At 40.4% G+C, this 22278-nt stretch overlaps 1 protein-coding gene across 2 annotated transcripts in view; it reads right to left on the minus strand.

The window, feature by feature from the left end:
- The window catches only part of ANO4 (anoctamin 4), a 153035-nt gene that overhangs the window by 23861 nt on the left and 106896 nt on the right, over positions 1-22278 (minus strand). For both annotated transcript variants that reach the window (XM_075274615.1, XM_075274617.1), the window contains 10 exons: positions 18884-18939; positions 17740-17861; positions 16930-17064; positions 15744-15840; positions 12942-13002; positions 10030-10112; positions 9701-9841; positions 8283-8447; positions 6183-6219; positions 43-154 (listed from right to left, as the gene is read on the minus strand). In XM_075274615.1, the coding sequence (XP_075130716.1) occupies positions 43-154; positions 6183-6219; positions 8283-8447; positions 9701-9841; positions 10030-10112; positions 12942-13002; positions 15744-15840; positions 16930-17064; positions 17740-17861; positions 18884-18939 (1009 nt within the window). The remainder of the gene's footprint in view (positions 1-42; positions 155-6182; positions 6220-8282; positions 8448-9700; positions 9842-10029; positions 10113-12941; positions 13003-15743; positions 15841-16929; positions 17065-17739; positions 17862-18883; positions 18940-22278) is intronic.

Consider the following 22278-nt stretch of genomic DNA (forward strand, 5'->3'; position numbering starts at 1 on the left):
CTCCACTTTCTGAAGGTCATATAAAAGGAAAACTGCACTTACCTCCCAAGAAAGAATGCTATGTAAAAGGTCGAGCTGTTCAGATTGACAAACTGAAAAAGAAACATTTTCAAAGTGAAGCTGTTCTCCCACTCTGATTCAGTACGTGGCTGTTCTGTGGGTAGAAACATGCACAACTGTAGGTTCGGAATGCAAACTTTAGAGGCAAGCACATCCGTAAGATACATGATGAATGTTACCTATTACTGTCATATATAGGAATCCTTCAGGCTAAGGCCCCACAGGACATCCCGCAGCCGAAAAGCACCGCGGGAAAAAATGCGGTGGGAATGCATCACGGTTCTTCCCACAGCCCTTTAAATAGAAAGTTCTGTTGCAATTATACCTATGAGGAAACGGTTGGCATTTTCGTAGGTATAATTGATATGCTGCGATTTCCAAAACCGCTCTGTTCTTGGAAATCGCGGCATGTTCACATGGCAGTTTTTGCTGCAAAGTGGGCATGGGATTCGCTAGAATCCCATCCACTTTGCCCATACTGTAAAATGCTATGATTTTTCCCGCGGCCTTTCTGGCCTGTGGGGCCCCGGCCTAAAACTGCTTTTACCATTATAAGAAACTGTTGAACATCAGGTTAAAGGGGTTGTCCAGGGAGCTTATATTCACTTACCTGATCTGGCAGATGATAATGATGATGGAAGCAGCACTCTGCCCCCTGAGTTGCTCTATCCCTCCCCTGATATCATAGGTAAATTAACAGGCAGCCCCCAAAGTGCAGGTAATTACTTGTGCGATCAGGGAAGGGGCAGAGCGACCCAGAGGGCAAATCACTGCTTCTGATCATGTGACCTCAGGGTTGGGAAGAAGCCGCAACCCCCTAGTCCATCATCATCATCATCACCCACCAGATCAGGTAAGTGAATATATTCTCCCTGTACAACCACTTTAAGGCTATCGCCACATGTAGAGAAGTTGCTTTTTTGCTGCAGATTTTTCTACATTTTTTTTTAAGCCATGAGTGAACCAGTCACAGAAAAAAATGGCGGCTAAAACATAACATTTATTATTTAAAATTATTTTGGTTAGTTAAAACCAAAAAGGGCCTACTACATATACATCTTAGGCTGTCCGTATAATAGGCCAAGAATATCTTTTTGTGCCAGGGACAGTGGAAATCTCTTATCATCCGCTTGTAGAAGACTTAAAAGGGTTGGCCACTTTCAGGCCAGTATTGAGAAACAAATGTTATTGTTTGTACAATACAAGGATATACAATTTTGCAATATACTTTCTGTATCAATTCTTCACAGTTTTCTATATTTCGGCTTGATGTCATTCATTCTGTTACTTCTAGTGGATAAAAGTCTGACCATGGTCATGTGATTTACGGTCCATGGTCATGTGATTAGCGGTCCAAGGTCATGTGATGAGCACACAGGTGTCCGACTGATTACCAAGCAGATGTCTGATTACTGTGCTGTGACTATAACGAGTAGCACCTGTGTTCTCATCACATGACCATGGACCGTAAATCACATGACCATGGTCAGACTTTTATCCACTAGAAGTAACAGAATGAATGACATCAAGCAGAGATCTAGGAAACTGTGAGGAATTGATACAGAAAGTATATTGGAAAATTTTACAACTTTTTATGATACAAATAATAACATTCGTCTCTCAATATTGGTCTTAAAGTGGACAACCCCTTTAACAACAACATGAAGTAGTTATAACAAGTAAGATCACAAAGCTCACTGCTGGTTCACACTAGCGCCCGGACTCCGTTCTGAGCTTTCCGTCTTCTGTATGCAGAAGACGGAAAACTGTCAGACCAGGTCTGGCCGTGAGCGCCGGCGAGCGTTTTATGCTCTCTGCCGCTAAACCGTTTTTTTTTTAAACCGGACACAGAGTACTGCATGTCCGACTCTGTGTCCGGATTAAAAAAAACGGTTTCGCAGCGGAGAGCATAAAACGCTCACCAGCGCTCATGGCCGGACATCTTTCAAACCCATTCAAATTAATGGGTATGAAAGAGTCTCCTGCTCTGTTTTGTGCAGGAAACGGAAACCTGCAGAACGGAGACTGGGCGCAGATGTGAACGAGCCTTGACTTGTGGGATCAGATATACATGTCTATTATGAAGCCCTGCCTATCTTCCTGCCCATTACATGAAGGATTTGTAACAAGTGATGTTATAATGTTTATTCGTGGGGACAAGGACAATAGGCAATGTGTACTTTTCTACTTTGAAGCCCTGCCTATCCTTTTGCCCAAAATATAACTATGGCAAATTGGATAGAAGGGTTAGCTTCGTAATGGTATGGTGATCACTAATTTAATTCTTAGTGCGTTCTCTGGCCAGCCCTAAAAAGAACAGGCCCAATTTTCCCTGCCTTGCCCATTCCCTAGAATTTCTATCCCTGGCTATCCCTGAAAAGGACAAGGCTGTCAGGTATCCCTAAGCATTTCCTCCAACTTGAGGCTATATTAAATAGAAAAAGAAAAAGAGAGGCCCAGCATGTAGCCTGGCAGATTGACCAGAGACGCGGTCAATGTGGGAGGTCCAGGTTATGCTTTTTATACACACCAACAGACCTATTTGTAAACTCACCTGTGTCGGCAGGCCAGGGCTGTTTTAAGGCATTGGTGGGCCCAGTTCAAAGGTTTCATAAATGGAGCCACCCATCCCCAATACCTCACTGCACAAATTATAATCCCGTCAGTGACTCTCACATAGTATAATACCCCTTAGTGGCCCTCATACAATATAATTCCCCTCAGTGGCCTATCACACTATCAAATTCCACTTGCAGAGGTATCAGACATTATTAGATCCCCCCAGTGGCCTCCACTATATTATAATGTCCCCTCTCCATGTTGCCCCCCACCGTATCATGTCCACTTTCCAGATTGCCCCGTAGTATATTGTCCCTTTTCCAGGTAGTCCCAACAAAATAATGTCCCCTTACCAGGTTGCCCCACAGTATCCGGTCCCCTTTCCAGATTTCCCTCCCCCTTTCCAGATTGCATTTCACTATCATGTCTCCATTCCAGGTTGCCTCCCCCCTCAGTATTTCTCCCTAATAATTATTGCAATTACATATGTTTATTTCCTTTGTGTGTATTGGAACAATAAAAAAAAGGCAAGTTAGTCATAATTTCACACAAAACTCCAAAAATGGGTAGGACACAATTGTTGGCACGTTTTCAAAATTGTGAGTAAATAACTTGTTTCAAGCATGTGGTGCTCGTTCAAACTCACATATGGCAAGTAACAGGTGTGGGCAATATAAAAATCACGGTGGCTCAGTGGTTAGCCTTGCAGCGCTGGAGTCCTGGGTTCGAATCCTGCCAAGGACAACATCTGCAAGGAGTTTGTATGTTCTCCTTGTGTTTGCGTGGCTTTCCTCCGGGTACTCCGGTTTCCTCCCAGACACCAAAGACATACTGATAGGGAATTTAGATTGTAGCCATATATGGGACAGTGACTGTCAATGTCTGTAAAGCGCTGCAGAATATGATGGCGCTATATAAGTAAGCATAATAAATAAATAAATATCTGCAACAGATAAAAAGGAGAGAACTTTTCTCAATCTTTGCATTTTGTGTCTGTGTGTGCCACTCTAAGCATGAACAACAGAAAGAGACTTGAGAACCAAAATTGTAGAAAAATATCAACAATCTCAAGTTTACATCTCCAGAGATCTTGATCTTCCTTTGTCCGCGGAGCGCAATGTAATTAAGAAGTTTACGACCCATAGCACTATAGCTAGTCTTCCTGGACTTGGACGGAAAAGAAAAAAATAATGAAAGGCTGCAAAGCAGGATAGTCCGGATGATGGATAAAAAGAAAACTGAAGAAATTCATGCTGTCCTGCAGGCTCAGGCTGCATGAGCGTCAGCACAAACTATCCGTTCACACTTTAAAGAAATGAAACACTATGGCAGGAGACCCAGAAGGACCCCACTGATGACACAGACATAAAAAGATAGACTGCAGTTTGCCAAAATGTACGTGAGAAAGCCTTCTGGGAAAATGTCTTGTGGACAGATGAGTCCAAGATAGAGTTATTTTGTTTTATTGTTTATTTATTATTTGTTTTATTATGTTTACCAAAGGTAGAATGAGGCCTACAAAGAAAAAGACACAGTACTAGCAGTCAAACATGCTGGAGACTCAAAGTTGTTTTAGGGTTATTTTGCTGCTTCTGGTTCTGGGTGCCTTGACTATATCCAAGGCATCATGAAATCTGAAGAATACTAAAAGATTTTGGGCCAGCAAGGAGTCTGAATCTAAATCCCATTCAACACCTGTGGTGAGATCTTAAAATTGCTGTTGGGAGAAGAAAACCTTCAAATATGAGAGACCTGGGGCAGTTTGCAAAAGAAGAGTGGTCCAAAATACCAGTTGAGAGGTGTAAGAAGCTTGTTGATGGTTATAGGAAGCGATTGATTTCAGTTATTTTTTCCAAAGGGTGTGCAACCAAATATTAAGTTGAAGGTGCCAGTAATTCTATCCAGACCATTTTTGAAGTTATTTGTGAAATTATATTATTTTTGTATTTTTTTCTCATTTTTTTGTTGTTCCAATATACAGAAAGGAAATAAACAAAACGCGTAATTGCAATAATTTCCTGGGAGTAATCCTTCTTTTTCTGGAAAATTTTCAGGGGTGCCAACACTTATGGCCATGCACAAATATTATATGAATTTTGTACTTTTACAGCACTCAATCCCCTTCTGAACAGTGGCTGGAAAAGAGATCATGGTTAGCCTGTCTAGTTGTCTGTAAGGCACATTTATCAAATTTGACATTTTTAAAAAGTCACAAAAATTGATCTCACTTTAGAAAGAAGACAGTGTACAAAGTGGGGTAACATCTCAGGAGAGAAGTGTTTGAGATGCGACAAATTTATCAAACATTGTGTGACATTTGATTGAAATATGGTGCAAGTTACCCCAACGCAGACTCAAAAATCTTCCCTATGACAAAGTATCCCTTTAAATATTTCATTCAAATTACTGACCCATGGGATTGGCTTTTTTTCAACTATTTTTTGCAGGCTTTGCCCTATACCTAAGTAGTTAAGCTATCTTCATACTTCCATCAGCTCTTTTTCATCGGGATTCTCTTGCTTTTTTACAAGCAGAATACCATAGTATACTGCATATTATTTGTAGTGAAAACTGAAGCCTGATGGATTGAATCAATTTCTAAAAGAGAACAACAGATTTGTCATATCTGTCATGGTTCTGATTAAATGGAACTAACAGTGCCAGTGTGAACAGAGTGTATGGACCCATGCACCCAGTCACATTAGAGTTCAGTATTAGCAGAATATTTGGACACAGTGATAGGATCCTTTACAGGTACTTGAGAAAAGTCACAAACAAAACAATATTGCAATTATACAAATCATTTTCAAATTTTTTAGCCCTGACCACCAGTTGTGTCCTATAGGGGACTCATCAATGTAATATTATGTTGAAGTGATTATTTCTTATTAGCATGGTGGTGTCATTGGGCAGCTGTTTGAAGAGTCTGCATTGTTTGGGTGGGTGCTGCAATCTCCTCACTCAATACCAAGCACGGCGTCACACACTGCCTAGGGGCTGTGCTTGATAATGTAGCTCAGACCCAATCACTTCAATGAGTCTGAGTTGCAGCTATACCATGTGACTGATGAATGTGACATCACCGGCACAGAGAAGAAGCTGCAGCATTTGCGACTGCATTGGCCTCTTCTAAAAGCTGCTTTATGGGGTCCTTAAGTTTTTTTTAAAATGTAGATTGTGAGACCCATATAGGGATCACAATGTACATTTTTTCCCCTATCAGTATGTCTTTGTGTAATGGGAGGAAATCCATGCAAGCACGGGGAGAACATACAAACTCCTCGCAGATAATGTTAGTGGTGGGCTTCGAACCCAGGACTCCAGCGCTGCAAGGCTGCAGTGCTAACCACTGAGCCGCCATGTTGCCCCCCTTGACTTTTGGATTCCCATCAATCATATATTGATGACCTACCCTAAAGATAGGTTATCAATGGTTTAGTCTCCAATATTTAACCCTTGACAAGGTGACTTTTTTCCATGATCTACCCTGCTCTGCAAACAAGTCTAAACCTAAATAAAAATCAGATGTTATTCAATAACTATTTAAGAAATGTAATTCTTACCGAGGTTAGTGAGAAAAAGTGCAACTTTTTCATAGAGCTGCAAAACAGAGCAAATGTGGTTTACAATCCAATACATGTAGTCATTTATAGATTTCACTTTTTGCTGTCACGTACATAGAGATTACTTTAATTGTAAAGCATATTTCCATCATGTTACAATGTATAATAATTGTACATATTCTGCGTGGATTCTTTTATCTAGCCTATATTATAGATAGCATTGTATTCATAGTTTGCCAGGCTTCAGTGCTGAAATCTTTTCACATTCCTTATTGTTTCAGTATCTACATAAACATTATGCTTTGCATTTGCCTAAAATAAGTAATCTGATGTTCTGTAGAAAAAATTACATAGCAAATGTATTGTAAGAGCTCAGCTAAGCTGTTAGGAGTATACCTGACTATATAATGTATCGGGTTATGGGGATAATGTCACTCCTTGAGGAGAGACCACCTTCTCAGGCGTGTGGAGTCTTACAAAAATTACATTTCAACTCCACTATGGGGATTATGGGAAAAATACGCAAATTTGTTTCCTAAGATGTAAATAGGGAAACAGTGCCTCTGTTTGCTTCCCTCTAGGGGTAGCTCCCTTGAACATCATGCCCAGCTTTCCAAAAAGCCTTTACTGCAATGATGTGGGATTTTTCTAAGTCAGTATCCCACCTGTGACAGCACTGTTTCAATCTGGTTGGATCTCTTCAGCACAGTGTAGGGAAAACTGCCTTGGGAGAGGTATATAATGTATTGGTAAGCTTCCTTTGTAAAACCAATGTTTCTCACAACTCTTTAGAGTACATGAAATATAAGCTAAAGCGAAGCTTAAAGTTGGACATATCCTCAAAGTCTAGAGCTATGAAAAGATGTGGTATATCATGCCACTCCCAATAGAAATGCTAATAGTTGTACAATGTCTGGTACAGATGGCACACAAACATCAGGAACTGATCCAGATGAAAACCCCATGTAGCCAGTAGTATGTGTGGTAAAGAAGACTTTATTGGAACAAGGTGTTTCTGGACTTAAAGACCCCTTTTTCACGTCTATAATGTCCTAGTCACTATCCTTCAGCTACAATTGTATGCAGGTGGTTATCCAAAAATAATTTTTATCATTAACCCCAAGTGGACTCCCCGAACAGAAACCCAAACGCAGATATGAATAGGGCCTTAGGCATCTTGTTAGTTTTGTATTTATTGTATTTGTTATACTTGTACTATGTGTAACCTCCTTCCCAAATGTACAGCACCATCGAATTAATGGTGCTAGCTAATAAATAATAATACTCTATAAGCTCAACCAATATAATACAGAGATCAAGAAGGGTGGCATGGTAAGGAACTTGGAAAAATGTAGTAAACAGCATGTGTGGTTAAGGGTGTGGTATAGACAAGGCCTATCGATTTCCTTAAAGAACTTGTACAAGAACAGACATGGCTGCCTTATTCCATAAAACAGCACCACACCTGTCCACAGTACTGAAGCAGTGAACAGGACGGAGCTATAGTAGGGTGGTAAGGTGCGCTGTAAGTGTTAGGGGGAGTTCACACGATGTAACGTGCCGCGTGATGTGGCCCTTATATGGCGTGTGAGAGTTTGCGCGCCGTATACGCTCCCATTGATTTCAATGGGAGCCTGGATCGTATACGCCGCATTATTTTGCGGCCGTGATTTTGCAGCCGCAAAATAACGCGGCGTATACGATCCAGGCTCCCATTGAAATCAATGGGAGCTTTTATGGCGCGCAAAGTCACACACGCCGTATACGTGCCAGATCACGTGGCACGTTACTCCGTGTGAACTCCCCCTAAGGTGTGGTGCTGTTTTTAAAGAAAGAATCAATGTTTTTCTAGTCCTGTACAGCTCACCAGATATTACAACAATCCGTCACGCATAGCGCACGCACAAATAAAAACACATTGTTACTATATATCATAGAATTGATTTTTATGCAATTCAATCATAATATCCATAATTGTCCCTGTAGACAGAACTGCAATATCCATTTCCTGGCGTAATGAAATTATTTTGTGACATGCTCTCATCATACACCTTAGAAAGGAACAAAGCAAATGCGAAGTATGTGAACGTCTCATCTTACCACATTCAGAAGCATAATGATACAGAAGTTGATGCACACGGCAGTCCCTGTGGTAGCAACCTGAGAATTATTCCTGATTAAGGCCCATTTAAAGGCAGCAAATGTACTGACAGTCACAACACGATATATAACAATGCCGAAAACAGCAGCAATTACCACACATATCTAAAGAGGGAGAGAAGACAAGCTGGTGTCACACAGAGTCATGCTATCAGTACCGGCATTATAACATGTACATAAGATATGGTACAGTACTTCTCAGACCTGGACGGAAACATTGCCCATTAGTCCCATGTGGATTAATAAGAGCTCGCTTTCTGTAAAAGCACAGAATCCTGTCTTACAATGGTACGGATTTCTGCCATCATGCCAGACCATGACAACGCTGATGCTGGGAGGTTAAATGGGGGGCGCAGCATCTAAATGACCACGGAAATCTGCAGGAAAGTGGTGTTTAGCCAGACCCTGCTCCTGTCTCTGTTCTCTGATCTGTAACAATGCAAGCAATGGATAATAGTACCCAAAGAGTATCGATAACTGAACATGTGAAATGGGTTTCCTAGGACTGAACTCAAGATCTCCAAACAATATCTTACAGGTGGGGTATTTGAATGTCGGACTCCCTATAACCCGCTCTTCGAAGAAACCACAGCATAAATATCAATAAATATCAAACATATTGTTAGACTGTACTCCATATAGAAGCTCATCCCTATTCACTTCACTAGCACTGAGCTACGGCTGTACCATCCATGTCACCAAAGAACATGGTGTCATCAGGAGAGAGAAGAGTCCCCTGTACTCATGAGTGAAAACAACTGATCACCAATAGGATAGGATGTCAATAGGTTCAGGATAGGTTGTCAATAGTCCAGTTTGGAGAAACCCTTTGAATGGTAGGAGGGGGAAAACTAACATCCATATCTGGATTTGGGTTGGCAATAAAGACAGAGGTCTTCAAGCTGAACACAAAAACTATATTCAAAAGCCATTTAGTTCACAATGATTTGGATCAGGGCTCCATGATGACTTCATGTTACTCTAAGATCATGGTAAAATAACTGCATTATCAATATTAGAAGTCAGAATTCTTATGATGATTGCAAGTCACCCACCACTTACTTCCCCACAGTTATACCATCTTCCAAGCAGTCTAAAGCTGAGGATAAGTCCTGGACTTGAAAGACTTAAAAAACAAAAACCTTTTAAAATTCTTTTGATTCCGGTGCTCAAGAAGGGGACATTGTTAGTTTAGAGTTTGTCCTTGGATCAAGACACTAACTTACTACAGATCTGTACAATTCCCTGCTCAAAGATTCACAGAATCAGGATCAGGAGACCTGAAGTTCATTGCTATCAAGTATAAAGTATAAGGGTTTACGGCATTATTCCCATAATAATATGAAATAATAACAAACCATAAAAAATATTCCAGAAGCAGACACTATAAGCCTGCTACATTTATCTGTAAAGGCTTGGTAAGGCTCCGGCTTTCCTGATATTGGGTTCAGCCGTTCTTTTTTTGAGTATTTGGCTTCAAACTGAGGACGGATTTCTTCCTATATTAACAAAAATAATATTTGTTAAACCTTAGAGATATATTTTATTCATTTTCAAGTTATTAATATTAACTTTATCAATGTTATATAGCGTGTAGAAGAAAGACAAGGCTTAATGCACCCAGGGCCTATTGTATATTATTTATTGTGTGCAGCCATCTTTATTACATGCACGTGGTAGCTCTTACCTCCTCTTCTTCCCAGTCTATTAAATCCCAGTCGTAGGCAATCACAGCTCTTCTTCGTTTCCAAAACTCCAAAAAAACAGTAGCTGCAAATATGTGAAATATTTGTAAATTGATCTTTACAATGACATTTTCGAGCACTTACTGTACTTATTTTGAATTTAAATGGAATCTATCACCTCCAACAACAATATTCAATTGCTATGATTCTGTTACAGAGCACATAACAGTGAAAAACAACATACCTTTGCTATATATGTTTGTAGATTTGGAGAAAAACAGCTTTGAAGTCTTGTTATTCAAGCCATAAGAATGAGGGAGATCAACTCTCACTGCACGGGTGGTGCAGGCAGGCAATGGTAGGAGTCTGAGTGACAAAGGCAGGAAGCTAAAGGCCCAAACCCAGTGCACTAATTGCCTCAAATTATTAACATCACTTCACACAGAGAACTAAATGATCCTGCAGTGTGTCTGTGTTTCTTTCTTTTTAGTTGCTATGATTCCTAGGATTTCTCTATCTGCCATGAGCTTGTATGTGTTTTCTCACTTGTTATATACTACTGTACCATCTATGAAACTGTATCACTGAAATTTCCCAATTGTGGGACTATTAAAGGATTATCTTATCTTATCTTAAAAATACATAAGACTTTAAAGTAGTTTTCTCCAAATCTACAAAAATGAAATACACTCACCGGCCACTTTATTAGGTACACCATGCTAGTAACGGGTTGGACCCCCTTTTGCCTTCAGAACTGCCTCAATTCTTCATGGCATAGATTCAACAAGGTGCTGGAAGCATTCCTCAGAGATTTTGGTCCATATTGACATGATGGCATCACACAGTTGCCGCAGATTTGTCAGCTGCACATCCATGATGCGAATCTCCCGTTCCACCACATCCCAAAGATGCTCTATTGGATTGAGATCTGGTGACTGTGGAGGCCATTGGAGTACAGTGAACTCATTGTCATGTTCAAGAAACCAGTCTGAGATGATTCCAGCTTTATGACATGGCGCATTATCCTGCTGAAAGTAGCCATCAGATGTTGGGTACATTGTGGTCATAAAGGGATGGACATGGTCAGCAACAATACTCAGGTAGGCTTTGGCATTGCAACGATGCTCAATTGGTACCAAGGAGCCCAAAGAGTGCCAAGAAAATATTCCCCACACCATGACACCACCACCACCAGCCTGAACCGTTGATACAAGGCAGGATGGATCCATGCTTTCATGTTGTTGACGCCAAATTCTGACCCTACCATCCGAATGTCGCAGCACAAATCGAGACTCATCAGACCAGGCAACGTTTTTCCAATCTTCAATTGTCCAATTTTGATGAGCTTGTGCAAATTGTAGCCTCAGTTTCCTGTTCTTAGCTGAAAGGAGTGGCACCCGGTGTGGTCTTCTGCTGCTGTAGCCCATCTGCCTCAAAGTTCGACGTACTGTGCGTTCAGAGATGCTCTTCTGGCTACCTTGGTTGTAACGGGTGGCTATTTGAGTCACTGTTGCCTTTCTATCAGCTCGAACCAGTCTGGCCATTCTCCTCTGACCTCTGGCATCAACAACGCATTTCCGCCCACAGAACTGCCGCTCACTGGATGTTTTTTCTTTTTCGGACCATTCTCTGTAAACCCTAGAGATGGTTGTGAGTGAAAATCCCAGTAGATCAGCAGTTTCTGAAATACTCAGACCAGCCCTTCTGGCACCAACAACCATGCCACGTTCAAAGGCACTCAAATCACCTTTCTTCCCCATACTGATGCTCGGTTTGAACTGCAGGAGATTGTCTTGACCATGTCTACATGCCTAAATGCACTGAGTTGCCGCCATGTGATTGGCTGATTAGAAATTAAGTGTTAACGAGCAGTTGGACAGGTGTACCTAATAAAGTGGCCGGTGAGTGTATATAACAAAGGTATGTAGTTTATTAGTGTAATGTGCTCTGTAGTATGGCGGTGACAGCTGAATATGCTTGGAGAGGTGGCAGACTCCCATCAAAGAGGACCTTTCATGTTCTTGGGGCACATGCGGTATTATATACTGTTAGAAAGAAGACAGTGCTCTGAATTCAGCGCACTGTCGGTTTTCCCGTTATGTGCCCCCGGGGAAGAGCTATTGATGCATTTACCAATAGCTCATCACTGTCAGAAGGGCTTTCCAGACAGTCTAACCAGGAATGCCCCTCCTGACAGTTTGTCCGTAGCGCTATACTGTGAGCGGGATGTTCCTTACCATCCATCCATGACGCTGAATGGTGAGAATCCCCCCCCAGTACTAGTCTATGGATGGGTACTGTTAGGAAGAGGGGGGTGTTCACAGCTAGACTGTCAAGAACGCCTCTTGACAGTGAAGAGCTCTTAGTAAATGCACTGACAGTTCTTCACCGGGGGCACACAACGAAAAAACCAACAGTGCTCCGAATTCAGCGTACTGTTGGCTTTCTAGTGGTATATAATACTGAATGTGCCTCGAGGACAGGAAAGGTCCTCTTTAAGAATGCCAAAAAAAGAGATAATATTTCCACTTTTTGTATTCTCCTCCTTTTTCACTTTTTTGTTATGGTGTTCTTTGCCAAATTTTAAAATAATGGAATAAAATATATTTTTATTACGAGCAAGAGCTGCGGACCTCAACTCCTTCACTCATATATGAATCCTTTCTTCTCCAAGTCCAGAAGAATCAGGTCGTGCACCTTGTATCGGTTGGTGAGTTTCTATATTTGTTTCCTCTTTTTTGGCATTACTTGTTGGACTTCACTTTTATAGTCTCACCTTAATACATTATTCATCATTTCCACTTTTTGTATTCTCCTTCTTTTTCACTTTTTTGTTATGGACCTCTTTAAGAATATAATAAAGCCCTTATGGACTGTAATAAAATCCAGATATAGGAACTCTTAATGTACTTACCCCAAACTGCCATAAAAACTGCAAAGAATACAGTTGCTCCATTGTCAAAGAGATGAGTAACCTGAAACAGAAAATTACAATCTATAAAATAGCAATGTTAGTGTAAGTACACACATTAGCGGCAAATTCATTTTCCAGTAGCAAGCATACCTCTATGCCTGTAAATTCTGTAGCATTGATTTTATAGATAAACCATATTAACAACATTCCTGCTGCACTGCAAGAAAAAAACTGCAGTCACTCATAGAACATAAACAGTCACTTCAACAGGGGCTGAAATAAGCATTGTAAGGGTTTGTTCACATGGCATCAATTGCACAGGAATATAAGGTGGTCTTCCATCTCAAAGTCCTCTCCAGTAAATACACAAAATCCTGTGGAGTACGCTGTGGAAAGCCAAAATGGATCCCAAGCTTTGTGCCACAGGTTCGCATGCATGACTAACTTTATATACAATGCGGCTAGTCAAGTGTGATGCGTGGCTCTGCAATTTCTGCGGCGATTGACCCATAGAAACCATGGCCAGTTCGAGCAGGGTGCTTTTTCAGTGCATTGAAAAGAAGATGCGTTGGACACTGAAACTAATTAGGGTCCATTCACACAGAGGAAAATGGTGAGGAAATTGGTGTGGAATTTCAGCGCTGAAAAAAAAGCCTCCCATTGACTTCAATGGGTTCATTTTTCTGCTAGAAATGGATGTCAAAGGGAGGCTTTTTTCAGCGCTGAAATTCCACACCAAATTCCCCACCATTTTTTCTCCATGTGAATGGACTCTTAGGGCAGATTCGGTCCAGTTTTTGCAGAGGATTTTGATATGGAGGACCCTTCCAAATTCCTCTTCAAATTACGCTGTGGGAACGTACCCTAAAGCTGTGTTCACTTCTAAGTTAGAGGATCTATTACCAGTCTCTGACACAGATTCTGTAAAGAATAACAGACACAATAACACAGCATACTACAATGTTATGTCTGGACAAAGCCAAATCCCATGATGAAAACCTGTCAGATTCCATTATGGGTAAAAAAATATGCAAATCTATTCTCCAGGATGTAATTAGGAGAACAGTGCACTCTGTACGCCACCCTATAGAGGGCAGCATCCTTAACATTATGCATGACTCATCATGAACGACTCAGTTATAAAGTCTTTTTAATCATAATGTGGATTTAATTGCCAAATTAGTATTTCTGTCCCAAAAGGAACAGATTCCCAGCTATGGACAGCGCTGTTTCGGCCTATTGGGCCATCCTCAGCATAGCGTAGGGATACTGATTTGGCAGAGTGAAAGACTATAGACCAGGGTCAGGGGACAATCGTACACATCTGTAATTAAATCCACATTATGATTAAAAAGACTTTATAACTGAGTCGTTCATGCTGCCCTCTACAGGGTGGCGTACAGAGTGCACTGTTCTCCTAATTACATCCTGGAGAATAGATTTGCATATTTTTTACCCAGAATCCCTAGCGGAGCAGGAATGACTTGTAAGTCTCCGTACTGCCTATGTAGGCAAACACTCTCCCTGATGTGTACGATTGTCCCCTGACCCAGATTCCATTATGGTCAAACACGTCCACCAAGGGCTACTGGTGTCTGTCATGAACTTTCCATAATATCCATTGCTCTGCACATATGACAGTGTATAATAAAGAAAATCACTGGCGTAGATATGATGAATCTTCCAGATCACATATATTACTGTGGTGAGCAATTTTATGGTAGACAGTGAACACTGATCTATATATATTTTACATGTGCTATACTGCTCTATAACTGTACTAAACGTACTGTGCTGTTTGCTACCTATACACATATGTTGTACTGCTATCTACCTTCACTACACTGTATTGTACTGGGCTATACATGTACTAACTATAGCATATGTATTATATTGATTTTTAGCAGTAAAACAGTTTATTTCCTATACTCCTGTCTACTTTTGCTACATATACTACACTGCTTTCTTTCTGTACTATATCTACTGTACTGTTCTCTATTTGTATTACAAATACTGGGCTACAATATATATATACTATAATAAACTCTACCAGAAATACAGTTCATTTATTATACTGCTGTCTACTTGTATTACATGTACTGTACTGCTTAACGTCTGTGCTACATGTCCCATACCACTTACATACGTATGCTGTACTAATGCCGATCTGTAATACATTAAGCCTACCATATCCCACTAAATCCGGACATTTACCTGAGCATCTTCACTACGTCACAAAAACTACATATGTAGTTCTAAAGAGAATCATACACAAAATATGTCACAAACAATTCATGCAAAATTCTGTAATAATCCAATAAATATAGCCAGTAGTCTGTGACATGAAAATGGTAGAAAGAAGGTCATGCTGGCCACACAAAGCAGCTGTCAATATCTCAGTTTTCATAAATATATGTATTTCATAATTAATTATAGAAAAAAATGCCAATGTGTATGACAGCACTAACACATTGCATCTACATACATCCCAATGTCCAGAATGCATAAATCCACAATTCTTATTTTGAGATTATATTTTGTGGCTTTAGACCCCCCCCCCCTAAAAAAAAAATAAAATAAAATGTACAATACTTTCATGCATTAAAATGGTAACTTTAAAAAGCACCCTTTTTATAAAATGTAGATGTTGATTTACAATTTACTTGAATTTTCCAGAAACTTAAGCTGTTATAATATATCTAATTATTTTAGCCCCGTTACCATATTCATAAACAAGTCCATGATAACCATCTAAATCCTAACTTTAGGTTTCAGAGAGATCAGATATTGTTAATGGATTACCTTGGCATAGACGCAGCTGTCTGATAGCCTCATATAGGGGCAGTATTTATCACACAGTGGACACATGGTTACATTTGTGGCTTGGCAGATTTCTTTGCTATAAAAGAGAAGAATAAGACAGTTTGGTGGAGACGTACGGTATTTCTCCCATTGGACTCAAGCAATTACGGCCTTAAACTGCTCTGCATGTAAGTATAAGCGGCCGCCCCACAAAGCTTTGTCACTGTGATCCCCGCAGCATAAATCACAGGAGCTAATTGGTGTCTAATGATTGTCCTACTTCTTCTCTTCATTCTGCAGGAAGTCATGTGAGAAGTAAGGAGGACGCTGTGACTCCGCCATACTCTGCACTTCATATGGAAATAAAGAGGGCATATTACAGGTCTAGCTGGGAAACTGAGCACATGAAAGAAAACCTTCGCAGAGATTTAGCTGTAGACATTGATGTCATTACTACGTCTAAAGCAAAAGGCACTTTTATCCGGCTGTAGATAATATCTGTGTTTTAAGTGATCGCTACTGAGTTCAATCATAGAACCTCAATTTCAGTGACAAGATGCTGGAACAAGCCGGCGCCAGTGTCCCTAGGTGGCCCTATGTGCCTTTAGGATTTTCTTACATAAGATCGGTTATTAAATGACTGTCTTTCTGAGAGATTTGTGTCTGTGATACCAAATAACTGCCGAGTACTTTTGGGAGTTTATCTGAAAGTTGAGCGCACCAGAAAATCATATGTAAGTCACCTCACAGAAATACCTACCTGTCTCTAATAACTACATGTGCTACCAGCAATTTTAGCTTCTTATGAAAGCTTCCTAATATACCACAAATAACTATTACCTAGGTGGTCAAACTGCTGCATTATTTCCAGTTAACCCATTTATGCCTAAAGTTCCAGTATTACAACTCAAAAAATTCAACCCGTGACATAAATGGGACCTTTCACCACCCCTACCAACACCCTTCAATAGATGCTGCTCCACTGATTCTGGTGCATTTGGAATATAGTCTCTAGCCCCCACCCTTCCTGTGCCGACTGCGCATGTCTGTTGGCCATTTTCGGCCACAGGAAAAATCGGCAACACACATGTACAATTGGCGCTTTTGGACCAAGAGAAGAGGAAAAATGCTGGGAGCGTAGGTTATATCGGAATTTGCTGACACCACGTTATATGAAACATATTACCTGACTTGGCAGCTATCCAATGTAAACATTCCATATAGGAACACAAATAGTCCAATGATCGCTGCTGGGAATAGCATTCCCGTATACCAACCCAGCCATGCAAAGTACAGACCAATCTTCTCTCCGAAATACCTCCTGGAAGAAAGCCAACACAGGTAAGAAAGGTTAGAAAATAAACCACTGACAATGTTTTTTTTTTTTGTTTTTTTTTAGACAATGGTTTTTATTGTATTTTCTTTGGGGAAACTAGTCTGTAGTAAAAGCACAGGTAGAATAAAATTCTGATTGAAATTCTGAATTGGAATGGGAGGGAGAGATTTTAGTTGAATGATTAAAAAACAGAGAAAAGAAAAAAGAAACAAGAGAAAGACACAATAAAAAAGCATATTGTGTGATTTTATCCTGCGTATTATGCTGTGTTTTCTAGGAGTTTTTTCTACAGCAATTTTTTAACAACATTTCACCTCTGTGTTTCCTTACCCCTTAGGCTGGGTATACACGTGCAGTTATTGGTGCCGTTTTTTGGGACTAGTCTTGTAGTCCCAGGCACCGCTGCTATAGTGCTGGGCCACCAGTATTAACCAGCCCGGTTCTACAACTTTACTCTGAGATTGTTCATATTTGTCTCAATACTTCCTCAGTTTGTCAGGTAGTCACTAAGCACGTCTTTGTATATTTCCAGGATATAGCCATAAAAGCTTCAACCCAGAGTGACAGAATAGCTTGTCAGACAAAATCACCATGAAAGTGAAAAGTAAATGAAACCTGTTATAAACACCAGCTGCCACACAATGAGACACTTGGATTTACCGTACGAGATCCAGAGGCTGGTATTTGTACCATACCCCCCAGGAAGCCCAGCACTCAAAAAGAAGATGTCTGTGATTTTCTGCTCCGTGGGTCTTTATAGAGTTTTTGCTTCTATAACCTCCCTTAAATACAAAGGAGAGAAAATACACCGATTACAATATTGTGAATGTGTGAGCTGTATTCTGTGGATAGATATTGCAATCTAGTCCAATGCCAAAACTGTATCCTTTATTGTATGTGTGTATCAGCATGTTACTGTAATAAAGGTATGGCTAATCCAGAATTCTCTAGAATGGTAACCACATATATGCAATACACGTACAGTTTCTTGCCATTTAGCATTACTAAGATTCTCATTACGAATTTACTTCTAGAAAACATATAAATTCTATAAGTTTTATTAGTTTTCTGTTTTATACAAAACATGCTCAGATACATTTCTATTGTCAGTTTATAGAGGGAATTCTCTCACTGGAGACCCCGTCTATTAGTCCCTCAGGAGAGAGGCTACAAAAGGAATTTCTTTTCTGCAGGGGGCCTGACATGTACATGAATAACATGAAGAGACCCTTTATTTCCATGGGCATGCTGTAATGTTTCATTTCCCCTGTGATGGTGCTCCAAAGGAATTAAAGAAGCACTCCAATAAAACCTCTATTCTATGGCTATCTCCTATCAGAGCATCTCTTTAAGGCCTGGTTCACATCCGTGTTCAGTATTCCATTTGGGGAATCCGCTTGAGTCCCAAACGGAATACCGAATGCATTAAAAAGTGGTGAGCAATGAAACCACATGGACCCCATAGACTATAATGGGGTCTGTGTGGTTTCCGCTTCAATCAGCACTTTTCTCTCCACATGATTTGTGCGGACAATGCATGGAAAACACACTGACCCCATTATAGTCTATGGGGTCCGTGTGGTTTCATTGCTCACCACTTTTTAATGCGTTCGGTATTGCGTTCAGGGGGTCCAAAGCGGACTCCCCAAACAGAATATCGAACGTAGATGTGAACCGGGCCTGACTTACTTTAGTAATATAAACAATGAATATTCACTGAATGACTGTATACATTATACACTGACTCGAGTATTATAAGCACAAATGTATGACAATGTATGGACATGTTAGGCTAAGATTATACCTCATGTAAAGGGAAAGCCGCTTCATAAGTGCAGTTAGAAAGCAGGCGGTTCAGTCCTAGGAAAAAAAAAAGAAAAGTCTTTTAACCAGAAAATGCAATAGTAAGACCATCTACATTTAGTTTAGGGTATATGCACCATTCTTTAGAGCTGTGGAGTCAAAGTCAGGACCAATTTTGGTTAGAGTCAGAGTCTGAGTTGGAATAAAGTTACCAACTCCGACTCCAAATTCAGAATATAATTATTCATTATTTTTAATTATATTATACTAATTTTGATATTGTGTAATTAATTGGACAGTTTGTTTCATATATACTATCAAAGGAATTTAATGACTATGTTCTTAGTGAATTAGGTTTTTAGAGGATCTTTACTGCTTTGAGAAGGAATAGAAGTCAGAGGAAGAGTCAGGAGTAGGAGTTGGTCAGTGGAAAAACAGGGAGTTGGTGGTTTGGCCTACCAGCTCCACAGCCCTGCCATTCTTGTCGGGCTTCAGCTGGAGATTTTGACAATTTCTATCTAAAAATGTAGGAAATGCAACATAAAGGTAATGGTACAAAGGTAATATTTTGGCCTTTGCGGAAATGCAAAAGAAAAAAAACACTTATTTTACAATCCCAACAGTGAATGAGAGTTTATTTAACCCCCTTGGCTTATGGTTTTAGCTTATAACCAGTTATATAACGGACATAACCTGGAGAGCCAATATAACTGCAATAATAGAAGCTTAATACCATGTAGTTATATGTATCTATATGGCACAAGTAATGCAGCATTCACACTTGCGCTTTGACCTTTCCGCCATGATTCCGCCTAAATCCCTCGAAAAACTGCTTGGGGACAACTTGACAGTGGTCAGTTTAACAGTCCATTCATTTCAATGTGTTTTTAAAGCAATCTGCATATATCCATATGCAGCCTCTCCGCCATGAGAGCGTTTTTGTTCTTTTTTGCGCGGACACAAAGTTGGACATGCAGGACTTGGTGTCCATGCAAATAAAATGGTTTCACGGTGGAGAGGCTGCATAAAGACACCCACTGAAATGATTCACTACGGACAGGTCAAGGCAGAAGTGTGAACGCTGCATAACATGGATAAAATAGAAAAAGTTTCAGAATCTTATTTTCTCTTTTGGTGAATTTTTGCTACAGAAGAAAAAGCCACCCAACAACACAAGATAGTCAAAGCACTAGAGTGACCCAAATGGATCTGGCAGAAAAAACCCTTTACAAGCTTCTATATGGCTCCTTATTCTTAATATGAATAAGTATGGGAAGAATATGCAAATATGTTTCCCAGGATGTAAACAGGGAAACACTGCCTCTGTATGCTGCCCTCTATGGGAAGCTCCCTTGAACATCATGCCCGACTTTCCAACAAGCCTTTATTGCAATGATGTGGGATTTTGCCAAGTCAATATCATCCCAACTGTGGACGGTGCCATTTCGATCTGATTGGATCTCATCAGCACAGCCTAGGGAGAACTGACTTGGCAGAGGTGAGACACTTCTAGACCAGATTATGGGTCTCCCTAGGCTATGCTGATGAGATCCAATCAGATCGAAACGGCGCCGTCCACAGTTGGGATGATATTGACTTGGCAAAATCCCACATCATTGCAATAAAAGCTTGTTGGAAAGTCGGGCATGATGTTCAAGGGAGCTTCCCATATAGGGCAGCATACAATGGCAGTGTTTCCCTGTTTACATCCTGGGAAACATATTTGCATATTTTTCCAATAATTCCCCACAGTGGAGTGAAAAGGGCTTTGTAAGACTCCACACACCTACATGGTGGTCTTTCCCTAAGGAGTGACAATATCCCCATAATATGAATAAGTAGGCATATGGAGGTATTGCACTTTCCTACAATAGACCATGTACTGAGCCATTATACCGCCATGCACAGTAACCCTTAATCGAGTATATGATGGTGTTGCTTGGAACCATGCAGTGTGTTCATGAGCTTAGTTCCACAGTTTAGCTTCAGTTACTGTATGAGATTTGCAAGTCAATTTGAGCCTGATATATTCTGAATGACTGTCTGGTGGGCCGTAATTTCCAAGTCTACACGTTGATGCCAAGATCTGTTTAGTCGGATGGAAACACTTATTGATTGTCCTGGCCACAAGTCACACTGCAAGAACAGTACAGCAACAATCTCAACAGCTTTATTATCATTATAAAGTTATGATGCATAAAAGAAGGAGACTATTATAATCACTTGTGTGGTGCAGAAGGACGAATTAGACATTTGCTGAGATGAAGAGATCACACGACCGGAAAAGTCACCTCTCTCTTCAATAGAGGTGAAAGACCCAGCAAAAAGTGATTGCAAACTTTCATCTGCATCCCCTACCTCGGTAGAAAAACGTTTGCTTACATTTCCTGCATTCAGAAACATATTGCAGACCTTGCTAATGTTAGCAGCGCGTACACTGCAGGACATGAAAATATCTGCAGCCTTCTCCATGTTAGGTCAGCTGCTGGGAACAGGAGAAATATCTCAGCACTGCTTTATAGAGGCAATCCATATATATTCACATATAGCAATGATTCAATGTAGATGTTTCGGTATATGAAGGATGGATACACCGAAACATCTATATGAATATGTTGTTCCTTTGTTTCTTCAATGGACTAATTAGTGCTATCTGTGAATACAACGATTACACATTAATTGCATCTATAAGGGAGCGCTGTGATGTTTTCTACCATTTGAGTGAATGCAAAAAGTTTATCACGAACACCCTATCACTCATAGAGAGAGGGTGGCGATATTTTTCTATACAACTACTGGGAACATACTGGCCTTGAAGTCCTCTAAGCCCATGTTTTTGCAGGATGTAAATTTGATCCGAAGGTTAAAGCCCCATGTAGTGGGCCGTAGCAAAAAAGTGCTGTAGGAAAACTGTGGCAGCATCTCATTGCTGTTTTTCCTGTAACAGAGGTTCCACTGCAGAGGTTTTCCTGCAGAGGTTTCCACTGTGGACTCTTGCTTCCATTATACCTATAGGAAAATCGCAGCATTTCCGGTGCGTGTATTTTTCTGCAATGTGTGCATGGGATTTGCTAGAATCCCATCCACTTTGCAGGGACTGTAAAACGCCACGGATTTTGCCACAGCGTTTCCACTGCGGCCAAGGTGCTGAGTTTAAGCAACATGGGGCCCTGGCCTAAAGGTGTTCTCCTGGAATATTACACTTATGGCCTATGCTATAAAATACAATGTTTGTATACACATAGTAGATCGCCACTACTTGTATTATTCATTTCCATGCCTTCATTGTGCTGATCATCAGAAATCCATAGACCGCTCCATCACTGATACAGCATTGACAATCTATCCTATAAATGAGCCATCAATGTGAAAACCCAGGAGAGCCCCTTAATAAGA

Source organism: Leptodactylus fuscus, chromosome 5 (genome assembly GCF_031893055.1).
Source record: "Leptodactylus fuscus isolate aLepFus1 chromosome 5, aLepFus1.hap2, whole genome shotgun sequence".
Taxonomy (NCBI): Eukaryota; Metazoa; Chordata; class Amphibia; order Anura; family Leptodactylidae; genus Leptodactylus; species Leptodactylus fuscus.